At 40.3% G+C, this 17,936-nt stretch overlaps 1 protein-coding gene across 2 annotated transcripts in view; it reads left to right on the forward strand.

Annotated features, from left to right (window-relative positions):
- The window catches only part of LOC128885399 (zwei Ig domain protein zig-8-like), a 349,005-nt gene that overhangs the window by 199,373 nt on the left and 131,696 nt on the right, over window positions 1-17,936 (forward strand). For both annotated transcript variants that reach the window (XM_054139430.1, XM_054139431.1), the window contains exon 2: window positions 7,735-7,922. In XM_054139430.1, the coding sequence (XP_053995405.1) occupies window positions 7,735-7,922 (188 nt within the window). The remainder of the gene's footprint in view (window positions 1-7,734; window positions 7,923-17,936) is intronic.

Consider the following 17,936-nt stretch of genomic DNA (forward strand, 5'->3'; position numbering starts at 1 on the left):
TTTTTTGTTCCGCAGTGCTCGCCAGTTTGGTATATTTCGACGAAAATTCCGCGGGACATAGAAGAAAGCAGGCGTTAAGAAGGAGCGCAGCCAGTGCTTCGGTACAAACCGAGGCAGATTAAATTTCCATTGCAAATTTCATTCGATACGGGTCTTCAGCGACGTGACGATTTTACTTCATCCCTCGGGCTACCCTTAGAGTATGCGGCAGCCGACGAAACGCTTCGACGGAAACTGATGCGCGTCAAAACTTTTTATCGATTATCCTGGGAAATGGCCGTGCAATAATTTACTCATCGAGGACGTGCAACGAACAGACGACACGTTATCGATGCTAGGATGTTTAAAATTAACTCTTTTACACCTAACAAGAACCTATCGACGCCCAAGCTCCTGCATCACTCGTTTCTAATCGCTGAGAACAAAATATCTGTCCCAGGGATAAATAATGGTTTGACGTAATTCGAGGTAAATATACTCTCACTGTCTCACTTCATGAGACATACTTTCTCCGTACTCTCGCATTTTCAATGATATCGAAGGTTCTAATAGATATCGTCTCGCCCAGCGATATCAGTATCAAAAAATCAAACAAGATAACCAGACGAAAACAACAACAATCGAATTCGATGTGTGAACAATTGATAAATTCTCTGTCTTTCGAGTGGAAGATTTCGGACAATTGTTTCGTGAAAAATACAGGGTAAAGTTTAAATATGTACTCAAGACATAGTCATTGGTTTTTGGTGGAATTCCATTCAGAGTTCGCTCGGTTTGTGTATTCGAGACGGAATCGATATAAATGTTTATTTTTTCAGACGTCGCGACGCTGTCTTTTCTGTTGTCGAGTGTAAGCAAATGTCAGAAGAGAAATATTTCGCGAATGTTGATAAGCATAATCGCTAGAGAAGGAAGACGTATTTACGCTTGGATTGGGTTTGTTTATGTTTTGGATTCGTCTGTTTGGAATCGTGACACCTATTTCTGACGCTTTGTTTCAACAGAATTCACCGTGTCGAACCGAACATAATGGAAATGAATTGTCTTGGTAGATTTAATAACGTAATAACGTAGATTTAATAACGTGTTTGAAGAAATTAGATGGGTAATGTACGCGTACAGAAATTACAGATCCCATAGAAAATATGTGCGCTCCTTACCAGTGTCATTTCAACATAATCTTCGGAGCTTATGTCGAGTTATGTCTGCGCGCCCCATGCAAACATAATACTCCGTGTCGAAGGGGATGAAGCCGCGTACGGGGTTCCACCTGCGGACAGCTCTTCTCCACGACTTTACATAACCTTTTTATCTAATCCTCCCCGTCAAGGGGACGATTCTAGTCGCGGTTTGTCGTAAGCCACCCGCAGCTGTCGAAGAGGGTGACTTTAGTCGCCATCCAACAATTTTCATAGTTATGAGAAAACATTAAGCAGCCAAATAATCTTTATTAAACTATCTTCCTCTGACATTAAATTAATACTGATTTCTCCAATTCGCAGGAACTAAACCACTTCCTAGTAAGCACGATGTCGTCGATTTAACTGGAGCCGTGACTCGCATGAAGGGTTGGCGTTTCTATTTGTATTTGTCAAAATCCTGTAAACGGAATGACTTCCTCTGCAAACGGACGACCTAAATGGAAAACACACCGCTGGGTGGTGAAATCCAGGCGCAAATAGACTCCGACCTAGGCTAGTCCTGAAAATCAAAGGATCGACGACACGCCGAGAGGAGATAAATGCGACGTCGCAGTCGGAATCATAAATAACGTCATTCCGATGGCGATGCCTCCCCCGCACCCTCCACACCGAGAATCAATACCGACTATTTCTATATACGAACTGGCAGGACATCGTCGAGCTCTCGTAATTCTTGATTCGTTCAGATAAAGACTTTCGTTCAGGAAATATTTACAAGGAGAGTGGTGGCTCGGACCTGGTGCTTCTGTTCGATGATATTGTTCTAGGTATATGGACCGAGAATTGCACTACTTATTACTGGTAAAAAAAAAAAAAAAAAAAAAAAAATCTGTGATGGTGAGAGTCGAATGGGAATCAATGTTAATTTGACAAAATGGTAAATTGCACAGCTACATTACTCATTATTTCGATATCAAATCGGTTAAGAAAATCCCAAAATAAATCACAACACGCACTCCGATTTTAAAAAAATTCCTTTATTTTTATTTCACGTTCTGACACGATTTGCTGAAAGGAAAAAAAATGGAACTCTTGGAGGGTTGGTGACTGGGACATGGTGCTCTCGTTCCGTGATCGTTCCAGGCATATTGTACCAGAATTGTAGTAAAAACTTTACGACTGGATCCGTGAAACAGTCGAATCCGCGAATCGAGGGTCCTCTGACGTGGATAAGGACGACGAAGGATCGACCGGGGAGGGGGGACGGGGATGTAAAATAGTCGATGAATTCCCGTAGCGCTGGATGGAGCGGAGAAACCGTACCCCATTCACGGCTCCTCGATAAATAAGCTCGCCAGCCGCTATCATATTTCTTTGTCGCGTTGCGCAGCCAGGACGCTATCTAGACATAGGTTATTTACGATTCGTTGAGAGATTTATCGTCGAATTGATTTTCCGCGCGTCCGATTGGATTAATTTCCACGTTCCCGACGCCCCTGGGAGTTCATCGCGCGCTGTTTCCTTCCGCCTGTCCCTCGTTTGGATACGATGGCGCTTGGTGAGCTTTCACGGAGTCGTTGAGCGATCATGCGAGATTTACCTGAAAGGCAATGAGTCTGAGTCGGTAGAAAAATAGATTACCAAGAGAATTTTAGGTCGAGATTAGTCTTTTTAAAATTTTTTCTCTTAATAAGTTACACGTTGTTGGGGTATTTGAAAGAAGCAACTTTCTTGTAAAAGATTCGGGAGATGATTTGTTTCTATTTTTCTAAATAAATCAGGAATCCTCATTTCTTATCCATAATCGAATTAACCAGACTCTGCGACAGATTGGCGATACACATCAGTGTCTCACAACCTCTGCAAGCTTTTGGTACGCTGCTAATTGCAGACGCGATAGTACACTAATTACTCAGCGCTCTTTTTGTTCGAACTTACCTATCTTCACCGAACCCAGGAGATTCCCCGCAAGGTTCAGCCTCGAGGCAGGAAAGCGAACAGTTTCGTTGGGTAAAAACCGCGAGGAAGGGAGAGGAGGAGCATTCTGAAGGGACCAAGCTATCTCGACTATCTAAGAGACGTTTAAGCAAAAGTTGTGAATTTGAATTTTAAAGCAGACCCGGGCCCGCTGCTCGGCAACCGCCTTCCTGTTCTTTCTTCGACGAGCGTGGTGCATCCTAGCTAGATTGAAAGATCCTCTCACGGTCCCCAGCCCCCTTCAGCCCACAGCAACCCCCAGGTTTCTTTCTCGCGTCCGCGTTTCTCTCCGCGGCGCGAATGTTTTACGAGCCAGCTTCGACTCGCGAGCCGTAAAATCTGAAAATTTAAGAGAGAACCGTCTCGCCTACTCCGATGACACGGAAGGAAGACGCGCGCGACGAAATTTCATCGTTGTTACCGACCGTGGCACGACGGAACGGATGGGCTTCTAGGTGAGGAAAAAAGAATTTCTGGATCATTTCATTCGGCTCGTGCGACTCTTAACACATCTGGGTCTCTTTTTACTACGCTTTCTTTCCCTGGTTTTTGAAACACTATTTTTTTTCAAACCTTCAAAACGGCTGAATACGGTCGCGTTGAGTTCGCAGACGATGGAATGAAACATTTCGACAATTCTGTTAACACTGATGAATATTCAGTAGCTATACTTGCGACAACAGTGTTTTTACAAGAGTTATTTGGTACAAAGCGGCTAATTCGCGTGACCCAAATCCAACGACCCAATCTGCCGTATCGCGGACGCAGAAGGAAGTGACGTACGAAGGAAGGAAAGGCGGGCGCGCGGGATAAATTCGAAATTCGCTGAAAATCGCTGACACGCAAGGTTCGCGGGTCATCTGTTATGAAACGATATTATCCTCGCTTAGTCTGGTTTAATGGACCGTCGAGGCTGATAAACGCGACGCAAGTATCGCGATTAAACTACGGCCTCCAAAGCCGAATCAATTTTCATTCCGCGTAGCCTGCGTGGATCTCTGGAAGAGTGCATTTGGAGTGGCAAACGGAGAAGTAGAATTAAATTGGGATGAAATAGTTTCCGTAAGAGTAGCCTGACTCTTCTGCGAGGCAGGAAAAAGCTCCAGAAAAACGAGTGTTGCGTTTCAAGGCAATTGTTCGCGCGTCCAAAACGACCATAGCTCGCAGTTCTGGTTTCTTGGGAATTCGAGATGCATACCGATTTACCAACTCTTTTCGCGCGAGCGTTTTGCAGGGTTGTTCATGGGGTGAAGGCAGCTTCGATGGATTCTTTTTCACTGGCGCGTGCAGTGGAAAGGAATTGTTGTGGACACGAGAAAAGAATGAAGTCTAAGTTGGGTGACGTTTTAACCCATATTATCACTCTTTATTATAAAAATAATAACCTAGATTATACATCTGTGTTAAATTTTGGCGCCCAAAGCAAAACGACTAATCAACCATTACAAATCATTTAATTGTCCTGGACATTTCAATAGAAACATTTATATTTCCACATTCCGAAATAAGTCTTCAACTGCTTTGTAACAATCTAGCGACATTCTGTTTGTACCCCCATTCCCAACGACTTGCCTTTATCTGTCTTCATCGTTGCATTAGAATTTCGTTTTCTCCGTGACGGCGTGTATCAAAGGAAACATCACGAAGAAGAACAAAGCATCCCGGGGCGTTCTTCGGAAAATGGTCGGGAACGCCCTCCGAGGACGAAAGAGAATGGAACACGCTCAATAGGGCTGATCCATGATTAAATTAATCCTGAGTCCATTGTAGACGGTCGTCATGTAGCTGGCTGGACCATTTTAACTTAAATCACACTGCTCGCCTGCGCGGGAACGCGATTTCTTTGCTCGCCAAATAACGTGGACCGTCCGTTGCTTTCACGAGATTTAATATAGAAGAGGCGGAAGAAGCTCTGGACGAACTTCCATTTCGCCGTGTCGCGTTTCAGACTGTGCCCTGCGCACGATCGAATGGCGTTTATAATTTCTGAATCGTGAATTCCTCACAATTAATGTCTTCAATGAATATTCATTCTGAATCGTGATTGTTATTAATATTTAAGCGAATGCTAATTATTACTATATAGAGTGAGGCAGTTAAACTATTACACAGCGATAATAAATAAAGACTGTAAGGACTACAAATTGTGGACCCAATTATATTTTTTAGCTCGAAAGAGTATCTTTCTGCATATTAATTTTTAATGAATTATTTTTTAAATGTTAGTTTAGTAAATCTCACTTGGAACATTTCCTTGGCTTTTTATGGGTCATCCGTTATTCGAATAAAATTCCGGCCGCCTCTGTTCGTGACTGTATGTTAAACTAATAGACGAGTTCGGTGATTGTTCGGGACAGCGGCGAAATCAACGTTTCTCGTTCTTCTTTCGAAGTTTGGTATACTGCATTAAAGTTCATTACGGAAGTTTGTTCTACAACTCGCCAAAAGTGAGAACAGTTGGAAGTGGTATCTCGGACGGACCTGAGAACGCTTACAGAGCGTTTTAGCGAGGAACACGACGTTTCGAGATTAAAAATCGTGTGAGAAAGTAAACTGCTCTTATTGTTCGACGTCCTAGCCACGGTTTGGACATTTTAAGGGAAACGGACCGACTTCACTTTTTCTAGCTTCAGTAAAAGCGGAGATTGTACTTCTTCGAAATTTTTAATTAAATCATTTTATTCGTTCATCCGAAAATTCTTCTAATATGATTAAATTTATCGTGCTTGTAATTACAATATATTTGATTAATCGTCGAATTATCTGGTATTAAATTCATGGTTGGTTTGAACCATTCTGGATAATAATAAATTAAACAAGATATGGGTCATACAAATTATAATACAGTTATATTAATTGTATTTTTGATGGTACTGGAAATACTTTCTACAAATTCAGACACGCGTATATATTTTAATTCTGGACTTCGTACTTCGATGAAATTTCATTGAAATCCCTCGAGTCTCGAGCACTTCCATAAGTTTGCAGATCGACTCGAAACGTCGACAGACGAGACTCCACAAGATTCTAACGCTGTCACCAGCCTATCGGACATCAGAACTTACCAGCCACTCGCGATTTAGTTGAGCAACAGTCGGCTACTATCAATGCAATTTATCTTCCTATCAGCAAGCATTAAGAAATTCATCGATGAACTCGTTCGATAAACGAGCTAGTTGAATCGAGTGTACCGTCGCGACGGTCTCCGTTGGTAGAACAATAGACGATGCCGACGATTGTCGCGAGCAAAGGGCTTTGTCCCTGTGTGCAGCTCTGGCTGGAGCAGATTCGTCCGGGGTGGTTCACTTCGTAACCGCGGTGTACACGGATAAAAACATGGACATTTATCACCTAAACTGCGAGCCGCTCTGCTTGACTGACGTTTTAATCGAATAGGCGAGTCACCGTGAAAAAAGTGCATTACTTGAGCACATGTAACTACCCTTTGTCTCGACTGTGGCATTATCGTCGTTCATTGCTCGCGAATTCACCGCTGGCAACGTTGAATGCAACGTGTATCATTAATCGAAACAAACTGAGAGTTTATCTATTTATTAGTATCTGGTACTGTGTAGGATAGGAATATATGTTCTATCAATAGTTTATTTAATGGAACACCAGTGATAATAAGAAACAATTATCTTGAAAATTCCTTTAGCAATTTCGACACCATGGCTGTTAATTTCTTCATTGTAATCAGAGTGATATCATTCCATTTATTTTATAATATGACTCTGAAAATGACCGAGATCTATAACATCTCAAAAGTCTGCTCAAGAACCATAGATCTCTAACTCGTACGTTGAAGTTCTACGAATCCTGAGTCTTCTTAGTCGGATCGATCTCGCGAGATTAGGGTCTCCTACACTTGTTCTTGTTTATCCGCAGTTGTGTACTAGGGATCCCGAGGGTTCAGCATCGTTTGCATTGGATCTTAGGTTCCCAGTGCTGTTTCGGTTTTCACAAGTTTGGCATAGAGATCAAAATCCTCAACAGACAGAATCTTCTTGTTAATCCCTGGTTGGATTTATTCTTTCGGATAGCGTACTATATTTGACCACCTTGCTACGATCACCTCTTTAGGTGAAACTAGAGATCAGTAACTGAGACCCTATTGTTGAGAGTGTTTTGGAGATTATGGCTCAGGAATTAAAAAGGAACGTGTCCACCAACGTTGTGGGTTTATGATACATCATACGATTCATCATCTGTTGAGGACAAATCTGTAGAACCCTAGAAAGTGCACATGGTCGCCTTTAACGTAGAAAGTTAGGGAGTCTTGGCAATGAACTTGTACAGCCTCAAATCCTCACTTAACGACCCTCAAAGGTAGCATGGCGAAATATTTCTGGTGGACCGTATCGTAAACCCAGCCTTAGCAATATCTCATCACTTCCTTCGCCACTTTTATTAAACGAAGCATCGTCACTAATACTCAAACAGTCTACGATCTCTTCAACGTAGAATTTTGATTTTCTTCGGTATAAATAATAACGAATCATCGCGAACGCAACAGCTTCTTTTCTAACTCTTCACATTTCCAATTCAAATGTATTGGAAAATTCGTCTTCCGTGGTGCATGAATATTCATCGTTGTCGTTTTGCTCGTTTCCAGGCGCGCACTGCTACAGCATGCTCCATGGAAGCAGCGGGAAAAATGGCAACTCTAATCAGAACAGCCTGGACGACAGCAGTGCAAGGACCGGGCCCTACTTCGACGTGTCCGCCTCGAAGAACGTGACCGCTCTTCTAGGCAAGACTACGTACTTGAATTGCCGCGTCATGAACTTGGGAAACAAGACGGTAAGTGAACACGTAAAAATCATTGCAGTTCAAACTGCAATCCTCGGAGGATAATCAATTCGACTCGCGAGTATTGAAGTTCTTTTCAAAATTACTCAAATATTAACAAAGCTTTTGCACCCATTTTCGTAGTTGTAAGTGTATAGATTTCTCCTTATAGAGTCCATGACAAATCGAAATTTAAACTGGTACCGCATCGCGACAAGTTTGATTATGTCAACTATCTTTAGACGGTTCAATTGAATCCCAGCAAAGTGGACTATAGAAGTCCACGATGTTATTTTTGCATAGAACATACAGCCTTGATAAGAACATTGGATAACAGCCTTGTTGACAAATTCGGAGCCAGGACAGCTCGAAAACGTCAACCGATGATGAACAGTAGGTCGTGCCACGTGCGGAAACTAAAATAATTGTCAGCCGTGCATTCGCCCCTAAAAGGATAACAGGTAGAATTAATATCGATGAAAGCAACAGCGGAGGTCCGTGCAAAAAGCTCGGACCTCCATCATGGAGATGGGCTTACGTGTAAACGTTTTTCCCGCCGTGCTGAGTGCAGGAGAATATCGAGTGTCAATATTTTACCGGCACAATGGATCGTCACCTGTCTGCAGCAAACTGCTGTGCACTTGGGTACCGTCGAGCTTTCCGCAATGACAACGAACAAAGTGCATCTGCCCTACGGTGTACGAATAATGTTTGTCAGTCGCGAATCTCTGACAATTATTAGGATCGATTTACGCCAGGGCTTGTTTAAATATTGTTGGACAAACGGGGATTCGTTTAATCGAGAATACAAAAAAATTCCAGCAAAATACAATATATTCCATCAACATAAAGCATACTTCTGCAAAATGCAGAAATATAGACTTTCTATAAGACTTTCTATTTTGCAGTCGTAGAATTGATTCGTATTGGAATAGATTCTGTTAAAATATGAGGAAGGAAAATTTCTGTAGTTAAAGTGAATGGAAGTGTTGCAAGACATAAGAAAATATTATTATGCAATATTCTTTATTGGTTTCTAAGAAAATTCAGTGACTTGGGAAGTTGACCTTTTTATTTCTTAATAAGCTACTATTCATCAATTTCTTAGTTCTATATCTAATATTAAATTGTAACCATTGTGTCCAAAAGCTTCTATTTTAAAATCAATTAGCAGATAAAGAGAACATTAATACTACTACGAACATTCGGAAATGAATACAGATGCTACAAAAAATTTCTGAAAGCTATTCTCTCTTGGTGCTATTCTCTCGAGTTCATTGTCGGACTTAATCGCGAAATTTCTCGTGAAAATGGCAAAAACCGCAATTATGATAAATCGCCGTAACGAAAATGACTGTAACGATTGTAGATCGAAGGAAGTGGCTTTTGTGATATTTTCAAAGCAATTTTTCACGAGAGGAATGCAGTCGTGGAAGCCACGATAAATCTCTCGGGAGGGCAGGTTCTTTTATTGCAACACGTGTAAGTTATTTTTTGGTGGAAATTTATGCATGAAAATTAGATATGTATATGGGAGAGCCGAGAGAAGATTCGACGATCGTAATTCATGTAAGGGTGTTTTATGAGAATTTTTTGCTACCACCTTGTGGCGAAAGATTAGATCGTCGGGATTATTCACGGTCCGTTTCACAATTTATACTAACCAAAACCTCGTAAAATGGTTGACCCAGGCGAGTCGTGCGTTCTTTCAGACTTTTGCAAATTGAAAGCTGAGGTCTGGGTTAGAGCTCTTTCGTCTCGTTCTTCTCTAAACTAGAATTGAATTATGTAATGTAGTTAGCGAAAATCGAAGTCCCAAAATATTATAATAATAATAACCAAGAGTTCCTTTCCTCTTTGTACCAGTTGCTCGAGTGTTTGTACTACCATGATAAAAATAAGACAAAATAAGATTCAGGGTCGTAAATCAGGTTTCATTGTGTCGATGACATTGACTAAGACGACAAAAGTGGCCAGGACAAAAAGTTTCGTCGAATCATCTTCGATGCCAAGGAAGACGAACTTTTTCGCGAAGTAGCTAGCCGGAAAGTAATTTCTCGCATAAAATTTCCGCGTTTCGAAGCTCGTCGGTGTTCGCCAACGACGTAACTAAGTTCATCCCCGCAAAGTATACTCCACTAATTACAACCGAGTTCGAGTATTTGATTTCGAAATCATGTTTACACGATCACCCATTAAAACTTCGGACGAGTGGAAATCTGATTTGAAACTCGCCTGGCGAGCATACGTAAGTGCAGTTATACTAATTTTGAAATTGCGACTAGAACATAGTCGTTATTTCGATATAACTTCGCTTATTTTGATTGTCTCGTGTAGTAAGATATTTTATTTGAATTGTATCCAATTTCGGTGGGTCCATTCGGCAACTTGTTTCGGTTGAATATTAGATAATATTTCGCGTTCCCAGAGTTTCCTCGAGTGGTGTTTCTAGAAAGACTCCATCCCCAGTTTCCGAGACTGTTTGAGAATTTCGGAAACGTAGACAGAGAAAATATGTGAGGATCGTCGCGCGACTTTTGTCATACTCCCTCCTCGGTTTGTGGACGTTCTCGTGTTCTCGAAAGAAGTCGCATCGAAAGTGCGATGCAGCTCAGTTCTGGCAACGAAACGAAATTCGGTGCGCAACTTCAGAAACGGAATTTCAATCAGAAACGTGGTTTGCACTATTCAGAAGACGAGAGACATTTTTTCCCAGCCGAGGAACCACGTTGCTGGGCTTTCGGGTCGACGGGAATCGATTCTTTGTATCTAGATTGATTAGCAGCGCGCCAACTTGCGAGACAAGGCTGGTAATCTGACTTGCATTAATTCAACATCAAAGCGTTTGAGAAGCTCCGCGATGAGAAGCACCTCTCCAAGGAATTGGAAGGGGTCTGAGGGCGAGTTGAGACACGGACCCCTAGAGACGTGAGGAGGACAGTGTTACGTAAGAAGGTGGAATCCTTTGTAGCACTGCGGAAGCCTGTAATGAGCACGCTAGGGACGCAGGCGTGGGCTACGAGTGAAATTTCATCGGTTACGATTACCCGTTGTGTGCAAGAATTTCGTCTCGAGAATTCTCGATGACGTTCTTGAACGTTCTTATTTCTAATTTCAAGAGAAACAATTTGAAAATATAGAAATCTGTAATTTTGCTCGAAGAAATATCAAATCTAAGCGTGTATTTATTCATAGAATTAAGGACCTTTACAACCGTCGTATTTAATTGAAATTTAATTTAATCTAGACTCTATATCTTCTCTCTTGTGTTCTAATCATACGCAACGCGTCAGAAGCTACCTTAGACTAGCCAAAACGCGGTTATGTTAAGTAACCGCGGGATTGGTTCATAATCGTGGTCGTATCTGGCCGTAGAATGGACCAAGTTATAGACAGCACATATCCGAAATCGATTTTGTGGCCTTTCCAACTGCTGCTGGTACTTAGCCCCGCGAACCCCAAACCGTGGCTGGAGATGTAATGTAAAACTTTAAGAGTACATAAATCCTCGCTATCTGCCGGAAAAGCGTCTTAGAAAAATGCGACTGGTCTCGGTAGCATCGCTTCCAATGCTCTGGAAATAACCCGAGAAGTTGAGCAATAGCGTATTACAGATATCTAGGTCAGAAGAAGTTAAACATTTTTAGTACGCCATCGCCTGTGTCGAAATGATAATGATACTGGTAACAATGCTACAGAACAAGTGATGTCCAAGCTCACATTTAATAAAACACTTTTGCTTAACTTTATTAATACACTATTTAAAGTTTGCACCAATCACCTTAATAAATCACTTTAATAAATCTCACATACTATTGAAACAATTGAATTTCTCGTAAAATGTATACGTTACACTTGTACTTTACGAATGAGGAAAAAATACTTGTATGTGGAACTATTACTGAATAATTGATGTCCTGGTTTGGCACCTTACGTGGACATGAAATCAAAATTTAAATTATACGATCCGTTATAATCTCTCTATAAGTTAGAACTAATATATGCTTCGACAAGTTGAAATATTCTGCGGCCACACATGAGAAAAAACATTTTCCCGTTCTCCCCAACGTGAGGAAAAATATTCCGGGAGCAATATCACTCCCAAAACTAATTTTTTCGAGTTGGTCGCACTCGAAGTTCCAGCAAATCGTACAAACGCGCAGTTAGACCCGTGGAGGAAGCCAGCACGTGCAAACAACGAGGTTCGAGGCAACGCCTAACCCAGTGATTCTTAACCACCGTTCGCATTACTGCGCTATGAAACTGACTGCACGTGCCACGAATGTTTGGAGGCAGAACTAGTTTATTTATTTATTCACTCAGACCGAAAACTTCCTTGATTATTGTTCTACTACTGTCTATACCAAAACGGTAACAGGAGTTCGAAAATTTATTCAATATCTTACAATACTGAAAAAAGGCACAAATTCAAAGGCAAATTTGAAAGTCCACATCTTCAATGCATGAATTAGACTCTGGAGTACACAACGTACGTCTGGAACGTACACAGTCTTCACTTTTAACTCTCTAAAGCACACGTGCATAGATACACACGTCTAGAGTCACATGTGCGAAAGTATGCAGAAGACAGAGGTAATACTATCTGGACACGGTTCGCTATATTGTCAGGACTCCACTGGTACGAGATTCTCTTTCATTGTTTCAATATACTGCGTCATTCCACAATATCATCCCTAGACGGTCGATATTATTGGCAATATTCGATATTGCACAATAATATCGACCGTGCGTGGGTATCTTCAGAACTACCTGAGCACAAAAGTGGCTATAACTTGGGAACAACTTTGTGTTCTAGATTCATCGCTGAAATGGGTCTCATATGTTACGTTACACCCAGGTCCCCAGTAATATTTTCAACAAAATTTCTTCGTCGACCGATATCGATCCACAACGCGAGGTCTCGCACGCGGAAAAGGTGAAAATTGCACGTGCGTCGCGTAAAGTACGCCGAGGGATGTAAAACGGCTCGGAGCTTAAGGGAAAGAAATCATGCAAACTTAATCCTGCGGTATTATTGATTTAGACTCGTTTATGCACGAAGAGAACGCCGTTTTGCGTGTAATCTCTAACTGTAAGGCGGAATAATCAGTTTAATTTTCTCCCTCGAGTATGAACCACTTAAAACATTTCATGGGAAAAAATGTGACATTATATTCACCGTGTTCGTTAATTATTACATGCACACGCTGAATTCACCTTGAAGCAAGATTTTGCACGGTACTCGAAAACCTGGATATGGGGGTCAGTTGTTATTGCGAAAGTAGACATTCTGTTAATCACAAAAGTTTATTTTTCTCTTGAATTTCGAGTACCTCGAAATTTGTCGAAAACCTTGACTCGAATATTTTAGGGGTCTCAGAAGTGTACATAATCGTGAAGGTTTGTAAATGCTTGTAATTCAGACTGATTTACATTTTCGGCGTGGCTTCACTCTCACGACGTAGACAAACATAGGAAGTGTATTTGTCGAATCATTGCGAATTAATATTTCATGCGGAACGGTTCAATATGGCACAGATAAACGATTCTTAGATAACATTGATAACATGGAGATTCACGTGTTTGCAAATATTGCTGATATCAGATGTAAGTATCAATAAGTTGAAATTTTTGGAAGATTTACAAACAAGTGAATAAAAGAATCAGTTCAGTCTGATATTTCAGCATCCAATGAAACTAGTGCAAATACTAAAAGAAAACATTTTTATATATGACAAAATCAACATTTAAAGGAATGCTTTTTAAACAGAATTTTATTCCTTGGTCACACGATTCAAATTTGGAATTTTCGAGTAAAAAGAAATGTTATCGATGAACTCATTAGGCTCACCCAATGATCGTCGCCTCTGTACAGTTAAAAAAATTAATTAATGTACCACGTCCAAAGATACTGTCGACTCGAAAATCGAACTCGAATACCTTCAATTTCAACAAACAACGAAGCAGTCGTAATCGATACACCTGATCCCTCATCCAGATGGTGGATTATTGTTCTAGTACTGTCTATACCGGAACGGTGACAGGAGTTTGAAAATTCATTCGATATCTCACAATGCTCTACTCGAAAAAGGAGGAAATTCATTGGAATACATGACCATCGACGAAGCAGCCGTAATCGACCCCCGACCCTCGTACACTTTCGATATCAGTTTCACGAACGACACACCTGATCCCTCATCCAGACAGTGGAAGCAACGACAGCCATCGAAAACAATAGCGCCGAGCGAATTGCGGTGAAATCGCGAAAAGTCTCGCTGGGTCCCATCGGTATGCCGTCCAGTTCGTCATTAATTTTCTATTGTATCCAGCCTGGGGTACATTGGCCAGACGAACGTTTCTATTTATCTACACTAGCCTAGCGGAGCATTGCTCGCAATGCTTTTGCTATTGTTAGGCGGCACACGCAACTCCGCTATCAACGTGATGTGAAAGCTGATTCGCGGCACGGGCACTCGATCAAATGAAAGGAAAAAGCGTGGCCCAGGACCGATTCTATTGCATTCACGGCGTCGTCGGCTTTACGGGGATGCAGCGAGCTTCCTTCCTAGGAGAATTCGATTCCCTGTCCTTGCCTTAACACTCGCCGATACGGGGAAGAACATCCCTCAACGCGTCGATTTTTAAGGACTTTTGAACACAGACATTGCACAATATTATGCACGTATTTTTACTATTGGTTTATACTCGTGTTGTAGGGGGTGAAAAGTGCCATCTGAATAAATTTTTTTTTTTTTTTATTTATTGTCGCTCGATTGAGTCGGGTTTTTGAAAATCAGTATTTGTAGTTGAGATACCAATTAATTTTGATTTAAAATGACATACATATGAAGCCAAAAATGCAACTTCCTGATTAAATATTTTACAAAAAGAAACTCCGGCAGTATTTAAAAAATCCTTCGACAAGTGCTAGGTAATTGTATCAAACCAACCCCCAGAGAGTTTCACCTAGAAATCCTCGAACGACGCGGCGAACTTTCCGATTTCTTACTTTCGTTTTGCTATTTTACATAATAAAGAGGTTGCAAAACTTGAAAGTTGAAGTGACTCGAACATAACTAGTTGGCAAAGTGGTGCTAGATCGCTTCCCAACTTGCTGAACTTTAATAGAGTCTGAATGTCTCATAAACGTCGCAAACCTAACGAAATTTCAATGTCTACCCAAGTTTTTACCAAGGTGAACACATCTGTCGACGTCATTACGATTGAAACTACAGTCCACTGTACAGTTTGCGAATGAAAATTTGACTGATAGTCGCGAGAGATTGTACAAAATTCGAGTGTATCATAATTACTTGGTGTGATTAGATGCTCACAGTAAAACCTGTGCATTATATAAATTAGATTCCATCAGCGATTGAACGTTGTTGGCCGTCGAAATACGGTCATCGTGATATTTACCGTTTTACGTCGTTATATCTACTTGACGTACTTCCCTTTAAATAACCAACTTGCTCGTTTAATTCTTCATTATATAAATGCTTGCATTATTCTTTTAATTCTAAATGTAAACAGAAGTCATGTTATGAAAATTTCAATTCACGTTCTATGACTTTAGAAGTTTAAACATTTTACGGATATCTTATCGTCGCGCTCCGTACAGACATTTACTGTATTGATTTTATGATTTCGTACCAGACGTTCTTGAACAAAATTCTTTGACACTAGCTGACAGTTTAAGATATTTACGAATTTAACCTGTTCGTACTATTTGGCATTGGCAAGTAGCTATTTATATCGCAGGTACTATTGAGAAACAAGTACAGTTTATTCGCAAGATGAGAATGTTTTTCATAAAAAGCACATGCAACACAGAATGGGAATATTTTCTATTCGTACACAAAAAAGGAAAATAAATAAACGTTCAATTTATAATTCATGGTTAAATACTAGAATAAATAGTTAAAGACTTTTTATAATAATATTAAAAATGTAATAATATAAAATTTATCATTACATTCAATTTTCAAAGTCGGTTATCGTATCGATACGAACGAAAAGAATTTGTTAATAATAATAATTTCTTGGAGCACTCAAGTTTTACACTTAAGCTTCCTTTGCCAAAAGATTTAAGCGTGGGAGTTTGGCAGATGGTGCAACACCTCTAATCTTCGACAAAACATTTAATCGTGACATGGAATTATCTTAACAGAGTCGTAAATTATTTTGTAGTCTTGCGTTAATTTATGATTATCAGTCATCTCTTTCTAAGAAACCATGATCTCTGAGTGAAATGCTTTTTCATCGCTGTAAATCACGAATTCATGCTAATGTAATAAGAATTCTGTTTCATTGTATTACGAAATATTTTATATTTATTCAGTAATTCAGGTATTTTATCGCTAAATGTAGATTCGGTATTTTACATAGTGGAGCTTTATATTTTATTCTTCGTGAAATATTCAGTCTGTACTGTTCTAATTAATCCTTTTACGATTTTTGTTGGAAATTCCAAGAGGACAGTTGTCTCACTGAATGTTGTTTTAAACGCAAACTTCCCTCGATACTTTTTAACAGAGAATGGCATTTACCCATTTGCAATTAAATATTAATAAACATCTTTAGATTTTCGATTTTTTTATGGATTCGTAGGCATTGATAGTGGTCGTACAAAATTTGGAAGAATTTCGATGGTATTCAAGTTCACAACAGGGCCTCCAAATTCTATTTTATACTATCGAGCTACTACCAATATTTTCACCCATTTTATGTTGTCGTTTGAATTACGAGTCCTCCCTCGCACATATTGCGTAATAAAGACGTTATTAGGTTATTAATAACACTCTCCGTGGAAAGTTTTAATAATCGTTCGCGATGAAAGATGGCGGAGGCGGGATGAGCGGAATTCGACTTATTGAATTTTAAAGAGCTTAATGCGCCACTATTACGTTAATAAAGGAAGAGAACCGATGGTGAACTTCGGATTTGATAAAGAACCGTATTCCGTGTCTCGTTCCGTTGTTAATGACTTATTAATGCTAACGATGCTCGTTAGGAGGGCTACCGCCCGTGGAAATTTCCCATCCAACGTTGTTTTATTCCTCTAACAGGGACAACTTCACCGTTTGGACAGCCTGTAATTCATCGCGTCTTGGCAAATTGGGTCGAGTTAGTTTGCTGTAATGTTGAAAAGACGTACCGATGGGATTCGGTCTCGAGAGAGCGCACGACCGTCCCATGATATTGCTCGTCTTTCGAAATGCACCGTTACACCCACGGAACTTGGAACTATTACGTATAAAGTTGTACGTTTCCATGATTTTCCGCCATCGTTCTTCCTTTATCTTCGATTCTCGATAAAAGCGACCCCGCGACACGGTGAATTGCGACCGTATAGATTCTCTTTTCGTTTACCTTCGACGTTTAAAAACCACCGCGAATGGGTTCTTGGTTCTCATGGTTTCATTTAAACTACGGAGAAACTAATAAAATTGTATTTCACGCTGATTGTGAATAACTTCTATATTTATCGGTGCTGAAGCAATGTTTCTTTCTGTAATTTCTTTATTGGATGTTGATAAAATTCAGCGGGAAATATTGAAAATAATTTGAAAAAGAATCATAGCACACAATTTTAGAGAAAAGGATATAAAAATATATTCCAAGATCGAATCCTTCGGAACGAAGCGTTTAACTTTACGAGGAAAATGCACAGATACTTAACCTTTGGAAGATAAACGCAGCGAGTAAGGGGTTGAATAATTTAATCGCCAATCAGGAAAACAATTGCATGAAGCTTTTCAACGGGTCGACACACTTTTAATACTCTTTTATGATTAATGGAAGTGTTCCTGATTTATCGTCTCTTGTAATTAGCAATTCCCTGAGCATACATGCGTGTACGTGTGCGCTCGCGTGCAATGTCTTGTCGATGATGCCTTAATAATTGTTGTAACAATCGTAAAGGGCAATCTATCTCGCGTGTATTTATCTCTGGTTTGTCAACCAGTCCCGCATGGTTATCGACCGTTCTTTTACATAGGTACGAACTAGACTAATTAGTCCGAT

Source organism: Hylaeus anthracinus, unplaced genomic scaffold, assembly GCF_026225885.1.
Source record: "Hylaeus anthracinus isolate JK02 unplaced genomic scaffold, UHH_iyHylAnth1.0_haploid 11981, whole genome shotgun sequence".
NCBI classification, from domain to species: domain Eukaryota; kingdom Metazoa; phylum Arthropoda; class Insecta; order Hymenoptera; family Colletidae; genus Hylaeus; species Hylaeus anthracinus.